Here is a 23,869-nt window from a genome sequence, read left to right on the forward strand (position 1 = left end):
AGAAGATGAACTAGTGGCCTCGGCCCAATATTTGGTCACAAGAACCAGTTCCTAAAATTATACTTGTAATAAAGATTATTGCCAAACGATTAGGCGATGTCTTCTTGATCAAACTTTTGAATGAAGGAGAGAATTTTGGGAGAAATTTAGCTCGGATTAATGCTTAACATGGGGGCATAAAAATTGTTTAGGAAATAACGGCTGTGATTGCTTTTGAATTATTGTTTCTTGGTTGTTCTTCACTGTTTACATAATTTTATATTATTTAATTTTTTTTTAAATATATATCAATATCAACTTCATATACACCATTAATATTAGATGCACTAATTTTAAATCTTAACTAAGAAATAAATACTATCAATTTTATTTGATATGAAGATCATATTCCGCTCAAATAGGAGGGTTTGGCATGGTCGTAATTAACATCGTCATCAATTGAACCTTGATAAGGAGTTAGGTGTCAAAGATATACCAGAAGACAATAATGGATTTGAAAAATGCTTGGAATATTGTAATTTTATTATATTCTTTTTTATAAATTCATGTCGCAGTTATATTTTATAAAAATAGGTATCACGTAAACTGCTATATGTGACGTGATTGTCCACATTTATAGAAATTTTGCTTTGATATTTGTAAATGCAAATAAATCTCAAAAATCCCATACACATTTATGTGGAAATTACATTTTATATATTATAATTTACAAAATGCTTGGAGTATTATAATTTTTATTATAATATTTTTTAAATTTTTGTAACATACAGGTTAAAGAAATAAGTACCACGTAGACTATTACATGAAAACTCACATTTTAATGACTGATCACATAATAAATACTACATAAATTGTCACGTTAATTTTTAAACATAGTACTAAATATCATATGAATAAACAATTTATATTTTACTAACCGATGTGACAAGTGCTATATGGATTGACACATTAATTTACAAGAAACTTGTAAAAAAAGTTACAATATTCCTCATGAACTCAATAAATTTGTAATATTCTTAAAACAAAAAGGAAAATGTAATATTTGATTGTAATTTTTCTTTTTCTTTTTGGGAGTTTTAGTGGGGCACGTGGTGGCAAGCCTCTGGGCACTTATGGACCCCAAGTCATTGTCACGCTCCCGTTTTAGGATATAAGGGAAACGCGAACTTCAGTGTTGAAAACATTTAAATGGAAGCGTGCATTTACAACATATAAATTATAACTTTCTATTTTCTTATTTTTGTCTATTAATAATTCCTTACAATGCCATAAATTTCAAAAAGAGCATACTATACAAAGTAAAGATTTGGTCGGTCCACAATGATCTATTACTCTTAGTGATCTACGCCAATACTAAGAAATGACATCGTCTTACTGGGTCATCTGAAAAGATTTGGGGGAAAAATGGGTGAGTTCGACAACTCAATAAGGAAATTACAACACCAGATAAATAAAACATGCTATAAAATCTTCATGCCATAATCTTTAGTCATGCATAATGACAGTTTATGCAAAATAACAAAATGATCAATTAAACAGAATTTATGAGTAAGTGAATGAGGAATATGAGTAATGGCATAAGAAATTTATAATGATCCAGTAAATTCTTTCTATTTATTTTCTCTTTAAAACTATAACTGTGGTTTAACCCTTAATAGATTCTACACCGCTATTACCCGTGAGCGGAGCATGTTGGCTTTTGTCCCAAGGACCTATGGACTCAGCCTGTCGTCACAGGGGAGAGTCGTCGGGTTGGAGATCTTCCCTAGGTGAAGGCCAACCCCGGCCGGCAGCACACACCGTCTTTCGGTATGCTTGCCTTGCTACCCTATATGGTACCGATCATAACTGTAATAATGCCTCAGGGTTAAACAATTACTGCACATGAACGTTTTTCTGTAATTCTGTAGGCTCTGCTATAACTGTACACTTTACTTTAAAACTGTATGAGCCGCTTTCATAACTATAGTCATGTGCAGAATTTAAATTTTAGATCCTCTTTTCATTCAAAACCGTATTCATGTATAAATCATAAACTTTGGAATGCTCTATAATCATAGCTTTGAAATGCTCTTATTCATAACTGTAAGTATACAATATCCATAACTTTGAAGTGCTCTTGATCATAACTATAATTATGCATAAATCATAACTTTATAATGCTCTTAATCATAACTGTAATAACTTTGAAATACTCTTATTCACAACTGTAATTATGCATAAACCAATACTTTAAAATGTTCTTAATCATAATTGTAGTTTATGCACAATATTCTTGAATAATAACATATGAGTAATAAAGCTTGACATTAAAAATCACATAAGTAAATGCTCCGTAAAATTTTCCAACACTTTTTCAAAAGATTTGTAATAAAATCTTGTTGGGGGTTTTTTGGTGTTGTATTCCCTTACCTGGACTTGCATTAGCGTCAGAGTCGAGCTTTTACCTAAATAAAATACAATGATAAACTTAACGGAGCGTTTTGAAATTTCAGTTCTAAGACTTAAACTAAATTATCCTATATATATATTCTATATACAAAAATCTCTATCCAAAATTAAAATATATAAGATTCAATTTTGATTACAAAGTCTACCAATTCAACTAGATCCCAAACCCAAGGCAAATCATCCTAAAAATCACTCACAATCATAACGGTAACTATAACTCAATAATCTCAGCCAAGCAGAATCACGCTCACACAACCATACACCAACTATAATTAACTTCTAAAATCTTCCCATTTGGTCAAGACGGAATAATCAATCCAAATACTAAGCAACTGGGTAATATTCAAAATTAGTACACATTCAACTATCAACGTCACAACCCAAAACACTACACACGGCTACTGCCCACACAATCAGTTAAATGGAAATTAAAGGCTCCTAAAATTGAACCGTCCGTGAATCATTATCCCTAAAATACAGCTCAAACACACACGAAATCCTTTAACAACCAAAACCCCCAATTAATAATTTATCATCAATATCATAAACACATAATCATTCTACAATAATTCTAGCTTCCAAAATCATCACAAACTAGCTAATCAAAACACTGTTAACAGAGAACAATTAACTGGCTGGTAAGACCCAAAAACAGTAGCCTCTCAACCATCTCACAATCCAGTCCACAAAACCACCAATTCAGAATACTCATTTGGGCTGGCAAAATGGGTACCCGACACGACCCGTTAAGACCCGCGACCCGTTTAAGCTAGACCCAAACACGACACGACACGATTATTTCACGGGTCACCCAACACGACCCGTGAAACCCGTTTAATATAATGGGTCGTATCGGGTCGGCACGACCTGACACGACCCGTTTGAACATTCCAAGCCATTATCTCAAAACCAAATCAAAATCCACAATCAGAACATCAAATTTCAACTATATGATTCACTTTCAGCAATCAAAACAAAATCAAATGATTCAAATCGACAATCAGATATTCAGATCGCAAAAACCATCAAAAACTTTACCTGCTTCTTGTAAATATTGAAGTAGAATCAGTAGATGTTGACCTCCAAGCTCTTCGAGTCTTCATGGTGCGATCGAACTCAGGTGTGGCCGTGTGGGGACCGAAGAGGCGAAGACCAGGCCCCCAGGGCCTGAGCTTGAACGAGTTCGACGAGGACACTAGACAGACCACGACCGGCGACTTGGCGAGGGGAGTTAGCAGATACGAACAAATTTGGGAGAGTCGGAAGACTATGGGGCACTGGGGTCGTGTCAAAATTGCCAGCCCTAATACTCATCATCAAATCTCCACAGCATAATCGATCCCAAAACTCATATACACCCATCCAACATCACACACATATGCCAAAAAATACACCCATTGCCGACCCAACAACAAAGACACACACACGGCTCAACCGAGACACACACCCACAAACACTCAATCAGCCAACCAACAATACCCAACATCAATAAATCAATTCCAAAACATCACAATCTATTTAAATACAATCGGTTGAAAAGCCCCAAAATTATCAAACCCTAATTCCATAATAAGCAATTAATCCACAAAATTATAGAATTAATGTACCTTGGGGGATTTTCTCAAGAACCCATCAAAAATAGACTCTGATTTCGCCGGAAAAGTCGCAGGAAAATGCACATGGAGAACCGGGTCTCCTATCGGGTTCAACGGGCCACGGGTTCGGGTTACTCGGTTTCACACACATACGGGTTCGCCGGAACCGCTACTAGGATCGCCGAATTTCAACTCTGGCCGCCGGACATGGAGGATCGGACCTCCAGAAGGGTCGGGTTCGGCTCACGGGTCCACGAATCGCCTGGGTTTTCTTTCTCGGGTCCGGTGGGTTGCGGGTCACGGGTTTCTGGGTTCCGCTGGGAATCATCGGCTTTGGCTCTGCCGGCAACGAGCAACACCACCCACCGGTAAACTGGACCTTTGAGTGGTCGGATTTTCCTCCTCCTCCGAGGGGTCTCCAGCTCACGGATCCACCGGATCCTTTCTTCTCCACCTCTCTCTCGATCTCTCAGCCTCATCTCTCTGTCTGCCTCTCAATACCTGCTCTCAACTCTCTCTCTCTCTCTCTTTTTTAAATGTCTAATAAAATATGGGGCATTACAGTCATAATCCTAATGCAAGGCGGGATTTGTTGCATAAGAATTTCTCGAAGCCCATAACAACGATCATCACAAAATCCGAGTGCAAGGTGGTGACGAGTATACCGGTGAGGAGCAGTAGAAACTCCTCTCTATGACCGGAAAGGAGAATGGTGGTTAGGAGCATATAAAATGTTTCTCCTCTCACTCAAAGCAAGGAAATGAAAATACTCTTCAATATCTATTACGAAGCAGACCAGACTACAAGTCTACAACCCAATGCTGCTTTCGTAAAAATCCATTCTTTTAGATGGCGAAACCGTACTCCTCTTTCACGGTCGCCGTCATCCTCATCACTCTCTTCATCCTTGCCATGGCACCCTCAGCCTATGCCCTTGGATTCGGCCCCACCCTTGCTGTCAATTCCGCCTCCGCCACCGTCTGCTGTATCGTAGCCTCGCAACCCACACAAAGCATCCAATGCTACCGACGTGGCCAAACCATCACAGTCGGTCCCAACGTTAGCTTCTCCTCAATATCCGGTAGCCAAAACTTACTCTGCAGCCTCAGCTCTGGTGGCCACAGTTTGTATTACAATCTATGAAGATTAGGCTGCATGCTTACCATGTTTATCACGTGCTTGATTGAAGAAGCAAGCATGTTTACCACGTGATTAATTGAGCTGGCACATTCTATTTCTGGAGTTAGTTTTGATTAACAGATTTGATATTTTAGATGAGATTTTTTCTCTTGTAATTGAGCAGTATAAATATCTAAAACTCTTGTATCTTATTCATTACGTCAATACAATTGGAAATCCTTTCCACAAGTTTTCTCTCACTTTCTCTCAACTACATTCTAGTTTCAGTTATGATATCAGAGCAGGTATCGTTCTTCCCTGTTCTTGCGTAATTCTCATTGTTCTTCATTCGATTCTTTACTTTCTTTTTCATTTGTCTTTGATCCTTCTACTTCAATTCAACATTTTTTTTTTTCAAAAATGCCTTCAATTCAACATTTTTTTTTTCTCAAAAATGCCTTCAATTCCTGTTGATACTTTTGACAATGGTGTTAACACTTCTACACCTCCAAATTCTGCACCTTTGGTTGCAGAATTTTCCATCCTTTTCTATCTCCATCATGGAGATAGTCCGGGAACTCTGCTTGTTTCAACACCTTTGGTTGGAAACAACTTTCATACATGGCAACAATCCATGACTATGGCTCTTTCAGCCAAGAACAAATTAGGTTTCATCGATGGTACCTGAAGAAACCGGCTATAGATGCTCCTGAATACGGTGCCTAGAATAGGTGCAACAACATGGTGCTTTTGTGGATTCTCAACTCTGTTTCTCAAGAGATATCCGCAAGCATCATTTACATAGAATCTGCTCATGAGATGTGGGATGACATCAAAGAGAGATTTTCACAATCGAATGGCCCTTACATTTTCCAATTGCAAAAGGCAATCTCTACTTTATCTCAGGGAACAAATTCGGTGAGTTCTTATTACACTGTCTTTAAAGGATTTTGGGAGGAGCTGAACAATTATCGTCCATTGCCATTGTGTGCTTGTGGCACTTCTCAAACTATTCACGAATATCAACATCGTGAATATGCTTTTCAGTTTCTAATGGGACTCAACGAGTCTTTCTCGCATCTCCAAGGACAAATTTTACTTATGGATCCACTACCATTCATCAACAAGATTTTCTCAATGATTGTTCAAGAAGAACGATAAAGAGAGATTACATCCACTTTCTTTGCTCCTTTGGATCACAATCCTGCTGTGATGGTAACGAACGCTGCTCCTTCATACTCACTATGCCCTCAAGGATCCAAATCACACTATCCTCGTAAGGAGCGTCCCCTTTGCACTCACTGTGGACTTCTCGGTCACACCATTGAGAAGTGTTACAAGCTACATGGATATCCCCCAGGATATAAGTTTACAAAAGGAAAGAACACCCCTTCGGGTCTCTAATTCATTCTTGTTGCAACTTCCAATCACTACTTAACAATGTCAGCAGCTTTTGAGTCTTTTGAGGAATAAAGTTGTTGATGCTGGTCGTTCTGGTCTTTGCTGGGACACTATCGGCTTTTCCAACAATAGCTTCACAACCAAAGCTTTTACTACAACGACAACACTGTTCCATTACAAAACCTTTCAGTCAATGACTACCAAATCTACGCCATTGTGGTTGGTACTGGCTCAATTAATTGCTGGAGAGGTAACGACATGTTTCAATTGCCATCTGGGTCTAACAGGTTTGCGTCAATTTCATATGGGTTTGGGTTCTCTTGCGGTATTTTGAAGAATAGTCATCAGGTTCGTTGTTGGGGAAACAATACTCTCCTGGCGAATCAGACGCAGAGAGACTTTGGGAACATGTCGATGATGAGTATTGTAGCGGGTGGCTCGCATGTTTGCGGACTCAACTCTACAGGAATTGTGGTTTGTAAAGGAGACAACAATTATGGGCAGTTGAATGTTCCTTCTTCAAATTCAGCTTGGGAGTTCTCAAAGTTGGCGCTTGGGTAGAGCCATAGTTGTGTGATTAGAGGAACGACTGGATTGGTGATGTGTTGGGGAGTGTTCATTGAATGTGACACAAGCAGTTTCGTTTGGAACAATTGCGTCGAGGTCAAATTTTATTTGTGGATTAACGATGGATAATTTTTCAATTATATGTTGGGGACTCGGGTGGCCTGCTAGGCCTGGTGAGGGAAATTATAGTTCAGGGGCTGAACTTCCCTTTCCCAAAACTCTTCTAGGGCCTTGTAATCAATCCAATTCCTCTTGTGACTTGTGAGTGTGGTGTATATCCACAATCTCAGCGTTAGTGCTCCGGTTTGGGGAATATATTCAAACCTTGTTTGATCACTGAAATTTCAATGCCGCCACAACAAGCACTACATCCACCACCATCACTACCATTACCACCACTAGTGGCACTAGGGTCAACAGGTTCACCCCCATCATCTTCAGTATCCTTGGGTTTCAAATGGGGTGCGTTTGCTTTTTCCATGATCGGCCTCTACTGCATGTGGAGCGGCCGCGTTTGTCGTGGGAAGAAGATATCGGACAGTTCAGTGCTACCCACATTCGCTAGAGTTGCCAGTCCTAACAATGGCACATCATCCACCATTAAGCACGAGGGCACGAGAATTATGAGTCACCAGAGGAGTGGAACTTCATCCAAGCACGCAGACAGGGTCGAGAAATTTCCACTATCTGAGCTTGTAGTAGCCACCGACTATTTCTCCCTAGCAAACAAGATTGGTCGTTGAACCTTCAGAGTTGTGTACAGAGGCCACAAATTAACAAATTGTCGGGAGGTGGCGATCAAAAGGGGTTATACAAATCTAAAGAAGAACAGATTTCAAGAGACAAAAAGCGCATTTTATCATTTAGAATTGAAAGTTTTGTCGCGCCTTCATCACAAACACTTGGTAAGGCTTGTTGGGTATAGCGAGGAATGAGATTAAAGGCTCTTGGCTTATGAGTACATGAAGAATGATGCTCTTTTTTATTATTTACATGATAAGAAAAATGTCGGAAAGAGTGACAGTGTTTTGAATTCTTTTTGTTTCGATGAATAGTGTTTTGAATTCTTGGAATATGAGGATCAATATTGCATTAGATGCTGCTCGAGGAATTGAATATTTTCATAATTATGCAGCACTCCCACCCATAATTCACAGACATCAAGTCCTCTAACATATTACTCGATGCGAATTGGACAGCAAGAGTATCAGGCTTGGAATCTGATTATTGGGGTTGGTTGGTGGAAGCAGCTGGAACAGCAAAGAGTGATGTTTATGGGGTTGGGGTAATACTGTTGGAACTTTTGACAAGAAAGAAAGAAGCATTCTACAGTGAAGATGAAGGGAGACCCACGATTGTTGTGGACTTCGCGGTGCCAACATTATGGCTGAAGAATTGGTAAAGGTCCTGAACTCCAGGGTTGGGCCGCCCGCACAGAATGAAAGAGAGGCAATGGAGCTGATTGCCGATACTGCTATGCGCTGTGTGAATTTCCAAGGGGAGGAGAGGCCAACCATGGCTGAAATTGTGAACAATTTGGAGGTGGCATTAGCACTATTTGATCTGGCCAAATTCATATTTGGTAAAGCAGTTTCATCTCAACAATGAGTTGTTATAGATAGAAGGATCGTTTGTGAATATTGACAACTAGGAAGATAGAAGTTGTAAATGATTTTTCATTATTTTTAAATGAAAAAAATAGTTTTTATACTTTATTACATCCAATTTTTATATTATGTCGCAATATTCAAAGATCCATTGTGCTAAGCATGTCAACTAGTTTTGGGTCCAATTTATTAAAGCCCAAGAACAAGCCTTATATACATCAAAAGACCCACTTAAAAAATAATTCTACATTTTTGTCAGAACCCAATCAACAAATCAAGCATATGAATCTTTCATTTTCATCAATTTAAGTGAAAAATATTCTATAATCATTGAATTGAAGGATATAGTATTAAAATCAACAAAAAAATCAAACTTAGACTCATGAGGTTTTACTTTTGCACTATATCAATTTAATTTATATGGGTTTTCCTTTGGTCCAAGAAATGAACAAAATCCGCTTGCAGTATGTTATCGATCCGATGGTGGCGAAAGCTTTTGCAGCTCGGCAAGGGATTGGTTTATGTCGAGAGCTGGGCTACCAATGTCTTCAGTTGGAGGGTGATTGTAAGGATGTTGTGAATGCTATCATCTCGGATAGTATTTCGCAAGTTACGGTTGAGCCCATTATTGCCTATATTCAGGAATAATTCAATTCATTCCATCAGTGTGAGGTGAAATTTGTGGGGAGAGAGGGCAATAGTGTAGCTCATTCTTTGGCACGTTTGGCTGTAAAACAGAAAGTATCTGTTGCCTGGGTTGGTACCTACCCGGTATTAGTTGAAGTATCTGTAAGTAAAGACTTTGAGTCTTCCGAAAGTTCTAGTTAATGGTAATTTAAGGTTTCTTTTCCACACAAAAAAAAAAAAAAAAAAAAAAAAAAAAAAAGAAAAAAGAAAAAGGTGATAAAGGATCACTTGCGCTCGATCACCAATTGGGAAAGTTGGGCCTTCATCGTAGCTATGCTTTTTGAGGTCTTCAAACAGTCCGAGAAGTGATATAGACTTGTGGCTGCAGCCCAATATTTGGTCACTTGCTCACTTTATGTGTCTATTTGGAGAGGATCCTTCTCCAATGGAGCAAAAAATTCCAAACAGGTTTGTTGATAAAATTCGTATACCCACATGTATAGCTTTGTTTCTAGCTAAAGACTAGAATACTAATTTGGTACTGATGTACGTACTTCACTTCTTGTATGCAAAAATCTTGAAAGACTTGACATGTTTGTTAAATGGAATAATGTTATTTACTAAACTTTTATACATACAAGTTATAACTGTGATATAACTTTATGATGTAGCAGTAAAAATCAACATTTTTATCAGCACTTGTAAACAAAAAAAATACAAAAAATAAAAATTATTGGCTAATTTTTACTACTACATTATCCTATTTATATAAAAGTTTACTAAATAGCATGACTCTTGTTAATATGTTTTGGATGGTTTTTTTTTTTTGGCTTTTGATTTGAAAAAAGTGTTTCAATGTGACATTAAGATCATATGTATATATATATATATATATATATATTATCTTTATGAATTTTTTATGTTTTAAGATATTTGCTATTGAATTTGTCTTAACAATAGAAAAAACAAAAATACAAACTTTAACAAGCATACCCAATTTGAATCTCATTTGAGAGATGAGCAAATGAAGATATACAATGTGACAGAAAACAAAACGAAAAACAAAAACAAAAACAAAAACAAAAAACCACACATTAGTTGAGTACTTTGTCAATGTTCGATGATAACACGTTTAAATAGGCCGGCCAAAGTTTTTGTTATGGGCTTAATTTTTCAAGCACATAACAGAGAGAATAAGGGTAGTTCAAGAAAACTTAAGACCTTCCAAATCAACTTTAGAGCTGAATAATATTAATTAATATTTGCTTAAATTTTATTAAAGAACTTATGGTGTCTTTAAATAGACACTTACAATGCAAAGTATAAGTAAAAGACTAACTAGAATAACCACTTCTAATGTTATCAATAATGATAACATATTATTTATAACATTGATCGAAATCCTAATCTAATCGCAATTCTAATGTTATCAATAAAGATAACTTATTATATTTATGTTATTTTAGTCTTAAACTCCTAATATATAAAATTATACATTCTTATTCTAAATTAAGAGAGTCTTGCTACTACAAGGCTTCTTCTGCCATATATAGGATGTAGACAGTTTCTCAATGTTTTATGATTAGTTGTTAATCATAAAATCTATTTTAAATTTAAATGTATATCGATCCATTCAACCCCGCTTAATTAGTCAACTGCATTTTTTTTGAATTACTAAACATATATCTATTTCTAAATTGCTAATAATTAATTGAGACATCAAAATTACTAAGATGTCTATTTTATACAACGTAACCCTCGGTGGGTCATGAATCATGATCAACGAGAGCATCGCTATTAATTAAGTTAGGGGAGTTTGGTAAGAGTATAGGACTTTGGGCGTTACCAGCCAATATAAAGTAGTCTGAGAATCATTCAATTATATTTTATAGAGAATTATTGGGTCAACTAGTATGATCTTCTTGTGTAATTGGTAGAGTTATATATTAATCGATCTGAAATTGAAAAATGTGGTTCATGAAGGTGCCAAGCATCTTACTATGTGTCAAACAATCATTATTCTGTTCACACGTACATAGAATTAAAGAGCAAGAAATGGAAATATCAACATCCATGTCAAAAATTTCTGCAGCAGCTTACCTGCCAAAAAGATATCTCAGCCATTTATTTGACATTCTTTTCTGAATAAGCTTTTTCATGAAAATGTATAGGAAATAATTGGAATGTAAAAAATTAATTAATCTAACAAAATTTGTTTAAAAGTAAGACAGTACTGTCTAGCTTAGTTCTATAATATTGTTTGATAATTAAATTCATCTTTTCTTATCCTTTTTAAGCTTTTGGGATTATCACGTAATTGATTCATGCTAGAAACTAGTGGAACAAAGAATCTCATGAGCGAAAGACATATCAGTCACAATGCAAAGACTTAAGATTCAAAATTTCGGAGAATTGCATCCCTCCAAGCACATGGCAATGAATAGACACGGCCGACAGTTTTCAGTACAGGCGCCGGCCGGAGGAGTTGTGAACGTCGTCCAAAGGGAACACATTTTCTTGTCATATATGGCCCCGTTTAATAACCCCCTCCCCTCCCCTCCTCTTATTTTCACATCTCTTAAAAAAACATTTACTTTAAAATATTCTTAACTTTTTTTTTTTTAATTTTTATATCACATTAACAATTTTTTATTATTATTTAAATAAAAAAAACCTACTACAATACAATTTTTTTTTACTTTTTTATATAAATTATTTCTACTTTATATCACATCAATCACTTTTTACTTTTACTCATTAAAACTGGTTTTCACATAAAAAGGGGAGGGGAGGGGAGGGGGTTATTAAACGGGGCACAATCGTAATTAAAGACGTCGATCGAGTTAGGTGTATTTAGACTTTGTACGTGGAAAAGTATGAATAGCTTCAAAAGGAAACGTCGCCTTCTGATTCATAAAAAAAGAAACGTCGCCTTCTGTGTACGTGGTATATATGGTCGAGAAATGCTAGAGGTACCAAATCTTTTACTAAGAGATGGGTACTAAGATGATGTGGAGCTTATTCATTGGTATCTGTAGCATTATTTTTTATTAATTGTTTTGATCATATCCAATGAATAAGCTCCACATCATCTTGGTACCCATCTCTTGGTAAAAAATTTGGTACCCATAGCATTTCTCTATATGGTCAGCCTACTTAACTCATGCATGTGGGCTGTATATAAGTGGTTAAAATTAATGCATGAGACGACTGGGAGCAGGGTTCTACCGGCCGTTGCCCAATGAAACAAGGAAATGTGAAAAGAAGAAGGTTGACTCTATTTTTTTTTATTTACATTGTTTTGCCAAATCCCATCGGTACTAACCAGACCGGATCTTAGTTGGTACGGTTCAATGAACGTAAAATGTCTTTAATTTCTTTTTTTCTTTTTCTTTTTTTTTTTTTTTTAAAAAAAACTTCATTCACCACCGGCCACTTTTATTTTTCATCACTTTTATAATTATATTTTTAAACATTAAAAAGTATTGTCAATTTAGTGTATCTCTCTTTTAATTTTTTTTAATTTCAACCGTTCGTTAAAATTTTATGTTAATTAATCTTAACGGAGTGATGACAAAATTTCTGAAAAACCCTCATTCTTTTAAGAAAAAAAAATTGTAAGGATTTAGGTGTTAGTTAAAATTTAACAGAATTTACAAAAATACTCATGCTTAAATATTTGATTTTAAAAAATAAAAAATAAATATGGATATTTTGAAAATTTTGATAAGATTTAACGAAAAATCTTAACATAATGGTGAAAGTAAAAAAAAAATTAAAAAATTGATAAACTAAATTGACATTTTTTTTTTTTAACAAATGCTTTTTCAATGGCGGATGAGTCTAGTAAATAAAATTACTCAACTTTTAGGAAATTGTACGTGGTATGATATTTGACGGGATTAATGCAAAATACTCTGCACTCGATCGATCGGACTGCTTAGAAGTGATGTGGAGGCCGGCATGATTAGATGCATAACGAAAAAGATGCTGCATGCTTATTAAACGACAGCACTGTAGAATTAGATTTCTTGCTGATCAACTACTCTAATTGACTAATTGAAATGTGGACAGCATAATGAAGGTTGCAAATATTGACTACTAACAGGTATACATCGGTGTCTCATCTGGCCACTTATTTTAAAAATAAAAATTTGGTTAAATCTTGAATATAAAGTCATTTATAATTAATCATTTGTCACCGGCCAGTTCATGGGACGACTTGTTGCTTAACTGGACATCAGCATCAGGTTTCTCAGTGGTCGGCCGCCTCTTTCTCTCTCAATTAAGGTATTCTTCCTTAGAAGGAAATTGATAGATTTAAGTAATTAACACAGATAATTAACAATATATAGTTTGTGCTGCCATTAATTAGTTTAAATGAATTTGATTGGAGGTTGTTTACTAGTATTAGATTCCTTTTTAGATTTTTGGCCCTTTTCAAGATTTGATTGAATTTATTTAGATGGTACTTTAGGGAATTAGCTTTGCGGGATTACAATAGATTCGATCAAATTGTTGGTGTTAAGTGTACCCAAGTACGAGTTAATGATATCGATCGATCAGTGGCTTGCTTGCCTCGATCCCTAAGAAGACAAATATTCCCCTGCAGCTCTTATGTATAAATTCTATCTTTCTCTACTTTGGACTGAGATTTAGTGCAATATTTAGGAGATATTGCCTTATGCAATATACACATATATTTTGGATAGTTTATTTTAAATGAATAACCAAATTGTGACATTAACAAAGTCAAAAGAGGAAGAAATAAAATTGAGGGTTCTTGTGGTGTTCAAACCATGCATGCACATCCAAAAAAAGTAGTTCGGCTACCTCTCAATCGGCACACCATAACAAACCCTTTCTTTCGTTTTTTTTTTATTATTATTATTTTTTTTTTTTAGATCACGATTTGAACATGCACGCACATTTAAAATAAATGGTCTAAAAAAAACACCGAATACAATACCCTAATTAATATTGCATCGTATTTCAACGCTATTTGACAGCTCCGAGCATGCACAAGAGTTAGGATAGAAACGGCGTGGTTGGATACCAGTACAATGAATTTACCAAACAAATTAAAGGTATTTATAAAGTTGTACTACCAATTAAAAGTCAAATATTATGGTGGAGTGAAAAACCAGATTTTACTTATTTTTTATTTTATTTTAGATCTATACCATGCATGTTTTACTTGTTCAAACCAAAATATACAGTAAAGATTCTCGAATACACGTGACCTCGATCAGCTGTTTTGACAAATATAGCGTTGCAAGCACCAAGTCTTAATTAACCCTTAAACAAATTGTTATCGGCGGCCACCGCAAGTCTTTGCTACACATTTTCAAAAGCAGAAAAAGTCAAAATTAACGCGTTCTCAGCATTTAATTATCTCCGTCTTTGATTTTTCCTTTAATTTTGAGAGATCCACACGTAGAAGTCCCCATGCAACTAAGAGTCTACGTGTTAGGTGACCTGCCGAGCCTGATCACCTTGAGAAGTTCTTTATATAAATCCCACTTCATATTCTTCGCAGTACACAACAATCCCATTGGTCACTTATACACTTAACACCTACCGTTACATCAATGGCTGCTTCCTCTTCTTCTTTCGTTGCCACTCTCACTTTGGCTTTCTTTTTGTTCTTTTCTGGGAGTAGCGTCACTGCTCAAGTTTCAACTGATTATTATACGAAATCATGTCCAAAGCTCTTTTCCACTGTGAAATCCACCGTGCAATCTGCAATATCAAAGGAAGCCCGTATGGGTGCCTCTCTCCTCCGCTTGTTTTTCCACGACTGCTTTGTCAACGTAAATTTTCTTTTCCAATTGAAGTGGCCTCAACTGATCTTCATGTTATTATATTTATATAACATCCTTAGGAGTGCTATATATAACTTAGGTATATATACTTGATGATCATATATATATATATATAGGGATGTGACGGCTCCATTCTCCTTGATGACACGTCCAACTTCAAAGGAGAGAAGAATGCAGCTCCAAATCGGAACTCTGCTAGGGGATTCGATGTGATTGACAATATCAAGTCGGCAGTAGAGAGAGTGTGTCCTGGTGTAGTTTCATGTGCTGATATATTGGCTATTGCTGCTCGAGATTCCGTTGTCACTGTAAGTTTTTCAAGTTCTTCTAGTTTATATTGCCTGCAATTTCTAGGCAAAGACACCCACGAGGGTTACCTCTAACTAGTCTGATTAATACCACAGGATCAATTGTTTGCATCCTCACTCAACCCGTCAACCGATATACTTTTGCCTTGAAGTGATCATTCCACGTCATATATATATATATATATATATATATATATATATGACCTACGGATAAGGAGGAAACTGTTAAAAGAAAGATAAAAGATACCAATTAAGACCAATTCAAATGTATCTGTGAATAATATTTTTTGTATAGGGAATTAATACTTCTTGCACAGACTTTGTACATAAAGTTGTACGTGGCATATTGTTTAAATATTTATTTATTTATTTTAAAAAAAATATTGCCACGTAGGACTGTATGTGCAAAAAGTATTTCTCTTTTGTATAACAAATAGATTTGTTGATAATATATTTTGCAACCCCAATGTACTGAGGAAGCCAAAACAATTATCTAAGGTTTATCTGTTTGTTTGATAGTATGAGTGCCAAGGGGTGACTTAATATAAATTGAGGCCTAAGCATTCTTAATAGCTTCATCTAATTTTACTCACCAAAGTAGCTAAAAATCACTTTTCTATATTCTGGTGAGCCACATTTTTAAAATTCTCCCGGTAACCTCACCATTTTAACTATTCACTATCACTATTCCATTTAAATAATATTTTTATGTCCATGAAATTAAATAAGGACATCATCGTATGAGAGAGATGAGAGATGAGAGAAAAAATGAAAAAAGTGTACTGATCATGTGAGAGAGAAATGAGAAACAAAATTGGTGAGAGTGTTGGTGAGTGAATATTACTCATCAAAATTAGTTAGTATTTTCACTCACTAAAACTTTTTAGTTAAAGTGGTGAGGCTGCTGGGAGTGAATTTTTAGTGGTTTCATCAAATTGCTCACCAAATTAGCTAAAAAGCTATTTTGGTGAGGCTACTAAGAATGCTGCAAAAAGTAAAAATGAGGCATTTTTAATAACAATATAATGAATTTTTCTATTAAATATGAAATATTTAAAAACAATTCTTCTAATTTTTTGAGATGCCAAACTACTAATCAATTTTTTTCCTTTTCTAAATTTTTTTGTTTGTTGTAATTTTGCAGCTTGGAGGACCCAATTGGAATGTAAAACTTGGAAGAAGAGACGCTAGGACTGCAAGCCAAGCTGCTGCCAATAACAACATTCCTCCTCCATCTTCTAACCTAAACCAACTCATCTCTTTCTTTAGTAATGCGGGGCTTTCCACCAGGGATATGGTTGCTCTATCCGGTTTGATCTCTCTCTTAATTGTTATCTTAAAAGTATGGTTATATCTCGGATTTTTGCAAAAAATTCTGAGCCGGTATTAAAATATTAATTAAATTATTAAATTAATCATTTTTTATTCGCTTAAAGTTTTAGTATCACTTATAAATATTTTGGCTAATCCAAACCATGCCTTTGTGAAACTAGGCGCCCACACAATTGGACAAGCAAGGTGCACAACCTTCAGAGCTCGCATATACAATGAGACCAACATTGATAGTTCGTTTGCTCAAACAAGGCGATCAAAGTGTCCAAGAACAACTGGCTCAGGGGACAACAATTTGGCACCTCTTGACATTCAAACCTCCACAAGATTTGACAATAACTACTACAAGAACCTCCTCCAAAAGAGGGGACTTCTCCACTCTGACCAACAATTGTTCAATGGTGGTTCCACGGACTCGATAGTGCGTAGCTATAGCAATGGTCAAAGTAGCTTCAATTCTGATTTTGTGGCTGCAATAATCAAGATGGGAGATAACAAACTACTCACAGGATCAAATGGAGAGATTAGAAAGAACTGCAGGAAGATTAACTAATAGCTTTTTATTATCCTTGGATTGCAAATAAACTATTTGACATTTTTGCTTTAAGCATATATTATGTGATTTTGATTTGGGGCGGAACTATGTATTGAGAGTCCATAGCCCCCTCAAATTTTTAAATTCCCCTCCACCTTGATTTTGATTCCGCCCCATGGCTATGACCATGTTAATTATTAGTAGAAAGAAACACTTGATGAGTGCACTTTAATTGTGATCAAGTGGGATGTTTGAAAACGTAATGTGTTACTTTTCCTTACAATATAAATGTGGAGAAAGCCTTTTGGCCTCCATAATCTTCTCGTTTTATTTTTAGCCTATAACCCGTGTTATGCATGCATGTATTTTCGTTATAATTGAATTCCAAAAATAAAAAATATCACATCTAAAATCCAAGACAACATCTCTGTTTTTTTTTTTTTTTTTTTTAACTACTGCTTAACGTCCTGTTGTTTAAAGGTCTTACCTGACATTTCAAGACACGAACCTTACATGAAATTACACCTAACATTCTGTAAATTTAAGTTAATTTTCCTCTTCTTTTAATTTTTTTTTTAATAAGTAAAAAGTTAAGGGACACTAACATTCTATAAGCCCCATATATCTTAATTGTAACGAGATTCTCTTCTTTTCAAGTGAAATGTAGAGGGATTATTTCATAATTCATAATAGATTTTATAAAATCTAACAATATATATAATGTCACTCAAATCTAAACCATCTCCTTTAACCCATGTATAATAGGTAAGCGAAACATCATAGATGACAAAATGAAAAACAACATAAAAGCTAGAGCTAGAGGGAGATTTGGTATATATAGATATATACCATTTACAAACATATATGCCTATAAATATATTCAACAAAACATAACATTTCCTATCAGAAGCTTCAAGGATTTCCATAATACTATGAGACCAGACATATGAATTTCTCCAAAATATGGAAAATGAAAATCGAAAGAACATGTCACTATTAAAATCACATGTTCAAACAAACAAAAATTCTTTCCAAAAAAATCAAATAAAACGCCTTATTACACCATAAACACAGCACATATTTTCCATTTTGAAAAGAGAAAACACTGCAAATTAGAAAATAAAAATAAAAGAAAGAAAAGTATGTCAATTGAATAAAAGTAAAATAAAAGGCAAAACATAGAACCTGTGCTTTCTCTTTTTCTTTTTGTGATTGGAAAAGCTTCAAGAAAATAGGCCATATCCACGAATTTAAAATGAGTAATGTTTAGTTTTATTATCTTACATTTTTTTTTTTTGTTTATTTTCGTACAAAAGATATATAAATCTATCATTAAATCTATAAAATTATATATAAATTATACAAATTCAATAATAATTTTTTTTTTAAAAATGTATAAAAAAATAACATCAAACACATTTTATTTACGATATATGACGCATCACATGAAAAGAGAAGATCGAAGAGGCATGTAAACCTGGCTAGCTTGTGGAGACTGGTGGTCTAGGTAGACGTCAAATTAGAATGGAAAAGTATGGGCCTTGTTTGTTAAACACCGGAACAGAATACAATAATGCGGGTTACTGTTTATGTACTTTTTTTTTTTTACTTTTTCATATTTTTTAATATTAATCAACATCAAAATATTCTCACTTTTTTTTTATTTTTTACATCACATCAATAATTTTTTATTTCTATTCAAATAAAAAATTTCACTACAATACAAATTTTTTTCTCATTTTTACATAAATTATTTTTATTTTATATCACATCATCACTTTTTACTAATTTTAAAATTAACGACAGCTACTTCGTTATTTACATTCACAAAGGGTACACAATTTCTTGTCATAATGACAAATACGTACAGTTTGCTGATGGCTAGACTTTGTGGAAAAGTATGTCGACATGGGCTCCAAAAGGATGGTTGCCCATGCAGTCAAAGAAGGAAATGTCAAAAGAAGAATTGTACATTTATTTACATTCTTTTGCCAAATTCCGTCATTTCAGTACTACCAGGACCAGATCTTTGTTGGTTCAATCTAGGTGTACGTGTCAATTTGTTAGCGTGTTGAGTTTAGAAGATATGAGGGTATAAATATAAAATTATATAAGCTAATTTTAATTTAATTACTTTAATTAAATGGGCTAAATTTTTAAATTTTATGTTAATTAAATTCATATCGGATTCATGAAATGTGTAAAAAAAAACAAAAAAAAACAAAATATTGGTCTCAACTAATTCGACATTGTTGTTCCTAATATTATAAAATTATAGTAAAGTTTATGGAATGTGGTGTGCCATTTGACAGGATTTATGCAAGATGCTCTTCATTTCGACTACGTACAATTAGAAAGTGATGTGAAGGCATGAATTATGATCAGATGTATAACGAAAAAGATCGATGCATGCTGACTGGAAGATCTCTTACTGATCAACTACTAATGGAGGTCGCAAATATTGACTACTAAACGATATACATGAATTATGAATATTGACTACATCAGTGTCTCATCTAGTCATTATAAAAACAAAAAGATGGTTAAATCTTGAATATAAGTGATTTATAATAGCATTAATCATTTGCAAATGAGAAGTACATAGTAACAACTAACACGTCTCCATTAGGATGTCTTGCTGTTTAAGAGTAATGTTACGTTTTATACTTATTTATCACACTCATTTTAAGTAATATCAGTTGGTGTAAAATGGTATGATAAATGAGTGTGATAAGTTGCATTAATTACTCGTTGTGTAAGTAGACATCAGCATCAAATTTTCTAAGTGGTCGATCACATCTCCAGCTCGCTCGCTCTCTCTCAAGGTATATTTAGAAGGAAAACGATATACTTTCATTTATTTTACAACTTTAGACGCGTGTCGACATGTGACTAGAGGATAGTAAAATTATTGTCGCAGTGGTTGACGTGTCTCCAACCATATGCTAACACATGTCAAAAATTGTACATATAACCTTACTCATTCTGCTAGGATGTAAATCCTTGCTGCATGTATATGATGCTACTCTCTATATATATATAAATCCACATTTTGTCATTGGTAATTTTTGTACTCAAGATTCTTTCCAATCCCTTTTGGTCACTAGCTATCATGGAAAATAAAAGTAACAGACACAATAATCGTGATCAATCATTAATTTAAATCATATATATTATACATGTGTAATTAGGTCTTAACCATTAGCATGGGCCGGATGCGATTCATATATGATACATGCATTACAAATTAATTAAGTGGACAAGCTAGACGTAGAATATGACATCTTTTTAATTAGTTTACAAAATTATTGTTTGCCTTACATACTAATTAAACCAGTAAAATTAGTTAGCTCAATTATTATTTAACTAATATACAAATACTTTTCGTATATAAATAAATTTTCACTTGTTTTTACAGAACCATCATATATTACCACGTAAGCTTAAAGCTTAAACCGATAAAAACGATTAAGTTACTTATTTAATCAATATTTTTAACATTTCTATACTAACAAGACAACTATCCGGCCCACTCCAGCTCTTATATATAGATTCTCTCTCCCGAGATATTGCACCGGCTGCTTAAATGAATGGCTCAAATTGTGATAACAAAAATAAATAAATAAATAAATATAGTTGTTGTAGTGTTCGAACCGCTCAAAGAAGTGGTTCGGCCATCATAGACCCTCTCTTTTGGCCAAAAATTAGAATAGAAACCGCGTAGTTCGATATAATTAGCTAGCTCGTACACTGAATTTTCCAAACAAATTACTTGGTACTAAAGTTGTACTTCCAATTAAAAGTCAAATATTTTCGTAAAGTGAAAAAGCAGATTTTACTTTTTGTAGATCCATTCCATGCATGTTCTACAGCTAGCTTGTTCAAACCAAAATTATACAGTAAGGATTCTCTAATGGGACCTCTGTTTTGACAAATAGTAGTGCAGACCACAAGTCTTTGCGACTCTTTTTCTAAAGCATGATCTCGCAATATCTTTGATTTTTCTTCCCTTTGTTTTTCCTTCAATTATGAGATTCCAAATTTAATTTCCACACGCAAGTAGAAATCCCATGCATTAGGTGATCACCTTGAGAAGCACTTTATATATCCCACTTCATAACATCTTAATTTGTTCGCAGTACACAGCAATCCCATTGGTCACGAATACACTTAATTCCTACTCTTATATCAATGGCTGCTTCCTCTTCTTCTTTCGTAGCCGTACTGATCAGTACCTTGGCTTTCTTTTTCTTCTTTTCTGGGAGCGTCGTCAATGCTCAACTCTCGACTAATTATTATTCGAAATCATGTCCAAAGCTCTTTTCCACTGTCAAATCCACTGTGCAATCTGCAATATCAAAGGAAGCCCGTATGGGTGCCTCTCTCCTCCGCTTGTTTTTCCACGACTGCTTTGTCAATGTAATTTTTCTTTTCCAATTCAAGTGGCCTCAACTGATCTTCATGTTGTTTTATATATCTATATATATATAATATCCTTAGAGGAGTGTTATATATAACTTATGTATATATACTTGATGATCATATATAGGGATGTGACGGCTCCATTCTCCTTGATGACACGTCCAACTTTATCGGGGAGAAAAATGCAGCTCCAAATCGGAATTCTGCCAGAGGATTCAACGTGATTGACAATATCAAGTCGGCAGTGGAGAATGTGTGTCCCGGTGTGGTCTCATGTGCTGATATATTGGCTATTGCTGCTCGAGATTCTGTTGTCACCGTTAAGTTCTTATGTTCTTCTAGTTTTAATTTCCTTAATATTGCATGCAATATCTTGAGATATTGACATTTTTTTTGGTTTGTTGTGATTGCAGCTTGGAGGACCCAATTGGAATGCAAAACTTGGAAGAAGAGACGCTAGGACTGCAAGCCAAGCTGCTGCCAATAACAGCATTCCTCGTCCAACTTCTAACCTAAACCAACTCATCTCTAGCTTTAGTAATGCAGGGCTTTCCACAAGGGATATGGTTGCTCTATCTGGTTTGATCTCTCTCTTGTTATCTTAAACGTATGGTTATATCTTAAAGAGAAAAGTTTTATACATTCCAAAACATTGGGATTATAAAAGCATATCGAGAAATGCTAAAAAGTACAACTAGTGCACAACTAGTACATAACTTGTGTGAGTTTTACCTTAATGTGTCTTGTAATTGTGCACTTGTAGTACATGTATCAACTCTTAAGCATTTCAACAAGTTAAATGAAAAAACAATGTTGGATTTTTTTAAAAAAATATTGGATTAGTGTTAAAATATTAATTAAATGATTAAATTTAACATTTCTTATCAACTTAAACATTCGAAATAAGCAATGATTTAACGGTCGGGTAGAATATTCAAATCCATTCTCGTCCCCATTTTTATTCTTCACTTAGAAATACTTTAGCTAATCCAGATCATGCCTTTGTGATACTAGGCTCCCACACAATTGGACAGGCAAGGTGCACAAATTTCAGAGCTCGCATATACAAAGACACCAACATCGACAATTCATTTGCTCAAACAAGGCGATCAAATTGTCCTAGGACAACTAACTCAGGGGACAACAATTTGGCACCTCTTGATATTCAAACCTCCACAGGTTTTGACAATAACTACTACAAGAACCTCCTCCAAAAGAGGGGACTTCTCCACTCTGACCAAGAGTTGTTCAATGGTGGTTCAACCAACTCGATAGTGCGTAGCTATAGCAATAGTCAGAGTAGCTTCAATTCTGATTTTGTGGCTGCAATCATCAAGATGGGAGATAACAAACCACTCACTGGATCAAAGGGAGAGATTAGAAAGAACTGCAGGAAGATTAACTAAGTCTTTTTTATTATTCTTGGATTGCAAATAAATTGCTTGGCAATTTTGCTTTAAGCATAAAATATGTGATTATGATCAAGTCGAAACTATGTACACACCCTCGGGGTTTTATTAACAAATTTTGTCCACTTTTATCACGGTATATATATATATATATATATATATATATATATATATATATATATATATATGGACTAATTTGTTCTTTTTTACTTATTCCATTGAATAATTAATCACTTTTTAAAACTTACAGAACCATTTGTCAAAACACTAAAAATTTCAAATTTTGTTGGGAATAAAGGAGTACTGAAATTAGATTTAGATTGTTCCATGAGCGGATGTTCAATAAGATGTATTGCTTAACGACGCCGTTTAGGATTGAGAGCATTTGAGATTGTAATTTTGTAGACAATAAGTGCGATTTTAAATCAAATCGCAGAACACAAATTGTTTGAGAACTGCGTTTTTAAAAATTGTGATTTGAAAACGCATAAAATCTACTTTTTCAAATTACAGGTAATAATGTATTTTTGAAAATGTAAAATTTTAAAGACTAATTTGTGATTTTAAAGGTTAAATTACGATTTTACCAAACGCTTTACTACGTTTTTAAAATTTATTTTTTTAAATCACATATTTAAAAATTATAATTTTAAATCGTAATTTTTAAAATT

General features: G+C 34.6%; 2 protein-coding genes and 1 pseudogene across 2 annotated transcripts; all 3 read left to right on the top strand.

Annotated features, from left to right (window-relative positions):
- Window positions 1-4,895: 4,895 nt before the first annotated feature.
- LOC133863439 (putative serine/threonine-protein kinase-like protein CCR3) lies at window positions 4,896-8,741 on the top strand (annotated as a pseudogene).
- A 6,153-nt stretch (window positions 8,742-14,894) lies between these two features.
- LOC133863961 (peroxidase P7-like) lies at window positions 14,895-17,697 on the top strand. The gene is made up of 4 exons (XM_062300134.1): window positions 14,895-15,180; window positions 15,309-15,500; window positions 16,645-16,810; window positions 16,994-17,697. The coding sequence occupies exons 1-4, from the start codon at window positions 14,959-14,961 to the stop codon at window positions 17,383-17,385; spliced, it is 972 nt and encodes a 323-aa protein (XP_062156118.1). The 5' UTR covers window positions 14,895-14,958; the 3' UTR covers window positions 17,386-17,697.
- A 3,695-nt stretch (window positions 17,698-21,392) lies between these two features.
- Window positions 21,393-23,274, top strand: LOC133863765 (peroxidase P7-like). The gene is made up of 4 exons (XM_062299848.1): window positions 21,393-21,786; window positions 21,917-22,108; window positions 22,203-22,368; window positions 22,804-23,274. The coding sequence occupies exons 1-4, from the start codon at window positions 21,559-21,561 to the stop codon at window positions 23,193-23,195; spliced, it is 978 nt and encodes a 325-aa protein (XP_062155832.1). The 5' UTR covers window positions 21,393-21,558; the 3' UTR covers window positions 23,196-23,274.
- Window positions 23,275-23,869: the final 595 nt, after the last annotated feature.

Source organism: Alnus glutinosa, chromosome 3 (assembly GCF_958979055.1).
Source record: "Alnus glutinosa chromosome 3, dhAlnGlut1.1, whole genome shotgun sequence".
Classification (NCBI taxonomy): Eukaryota; Viridiplantae; Streptophyta; class Magnoliopsida; order Fagales; family Betulaceae; genus Alnus; species Alnus glutinosa.

Coding starts and splice junctions, on each gene's coding strand:
- LOC133863961 (XM_062300134.1), top strand. CDS start 14,959: ATGGCTGCTTCCTCTTCTTCTTTCGTTGCCACTCTCACTTTGGCTTTC. Junction 15,501..16,644: donor CTCGAGATTCCGTTGTCACT/GTAAGTTTTTCA, acceptor GTAATTTTGCAG/CTTGGAGGACCCAATTGGAA. Junction 16,811..16,993: donor GGATATGGTTGCTCTATCCG/GTTTGATCTCTC, acceptor TTGTGAAACTAG/GCGCCCACACAATTGGACAA.
- LOC133863765 (XM_062299848.1), top strand. CDS start 21,559: ATGGCTGCTTCCTCTTCTTCTTTCGTAGCCGTACTGATCAGTACCTTG. Junction 21,787..21,916: donor TCCACGACTGCTTTGTCAAT/GTAATTTTTCTT, acceptor GATCATATATAG/GGATGTGACGGCTCCATTCT. Junction 22,109..22,202: donor CTCGAGATTCTGTTGTCACC/GTTAAGTTCTTA, acceptor TTGTGATTGCAG/CTTGGAGGACCCAATTGGAA.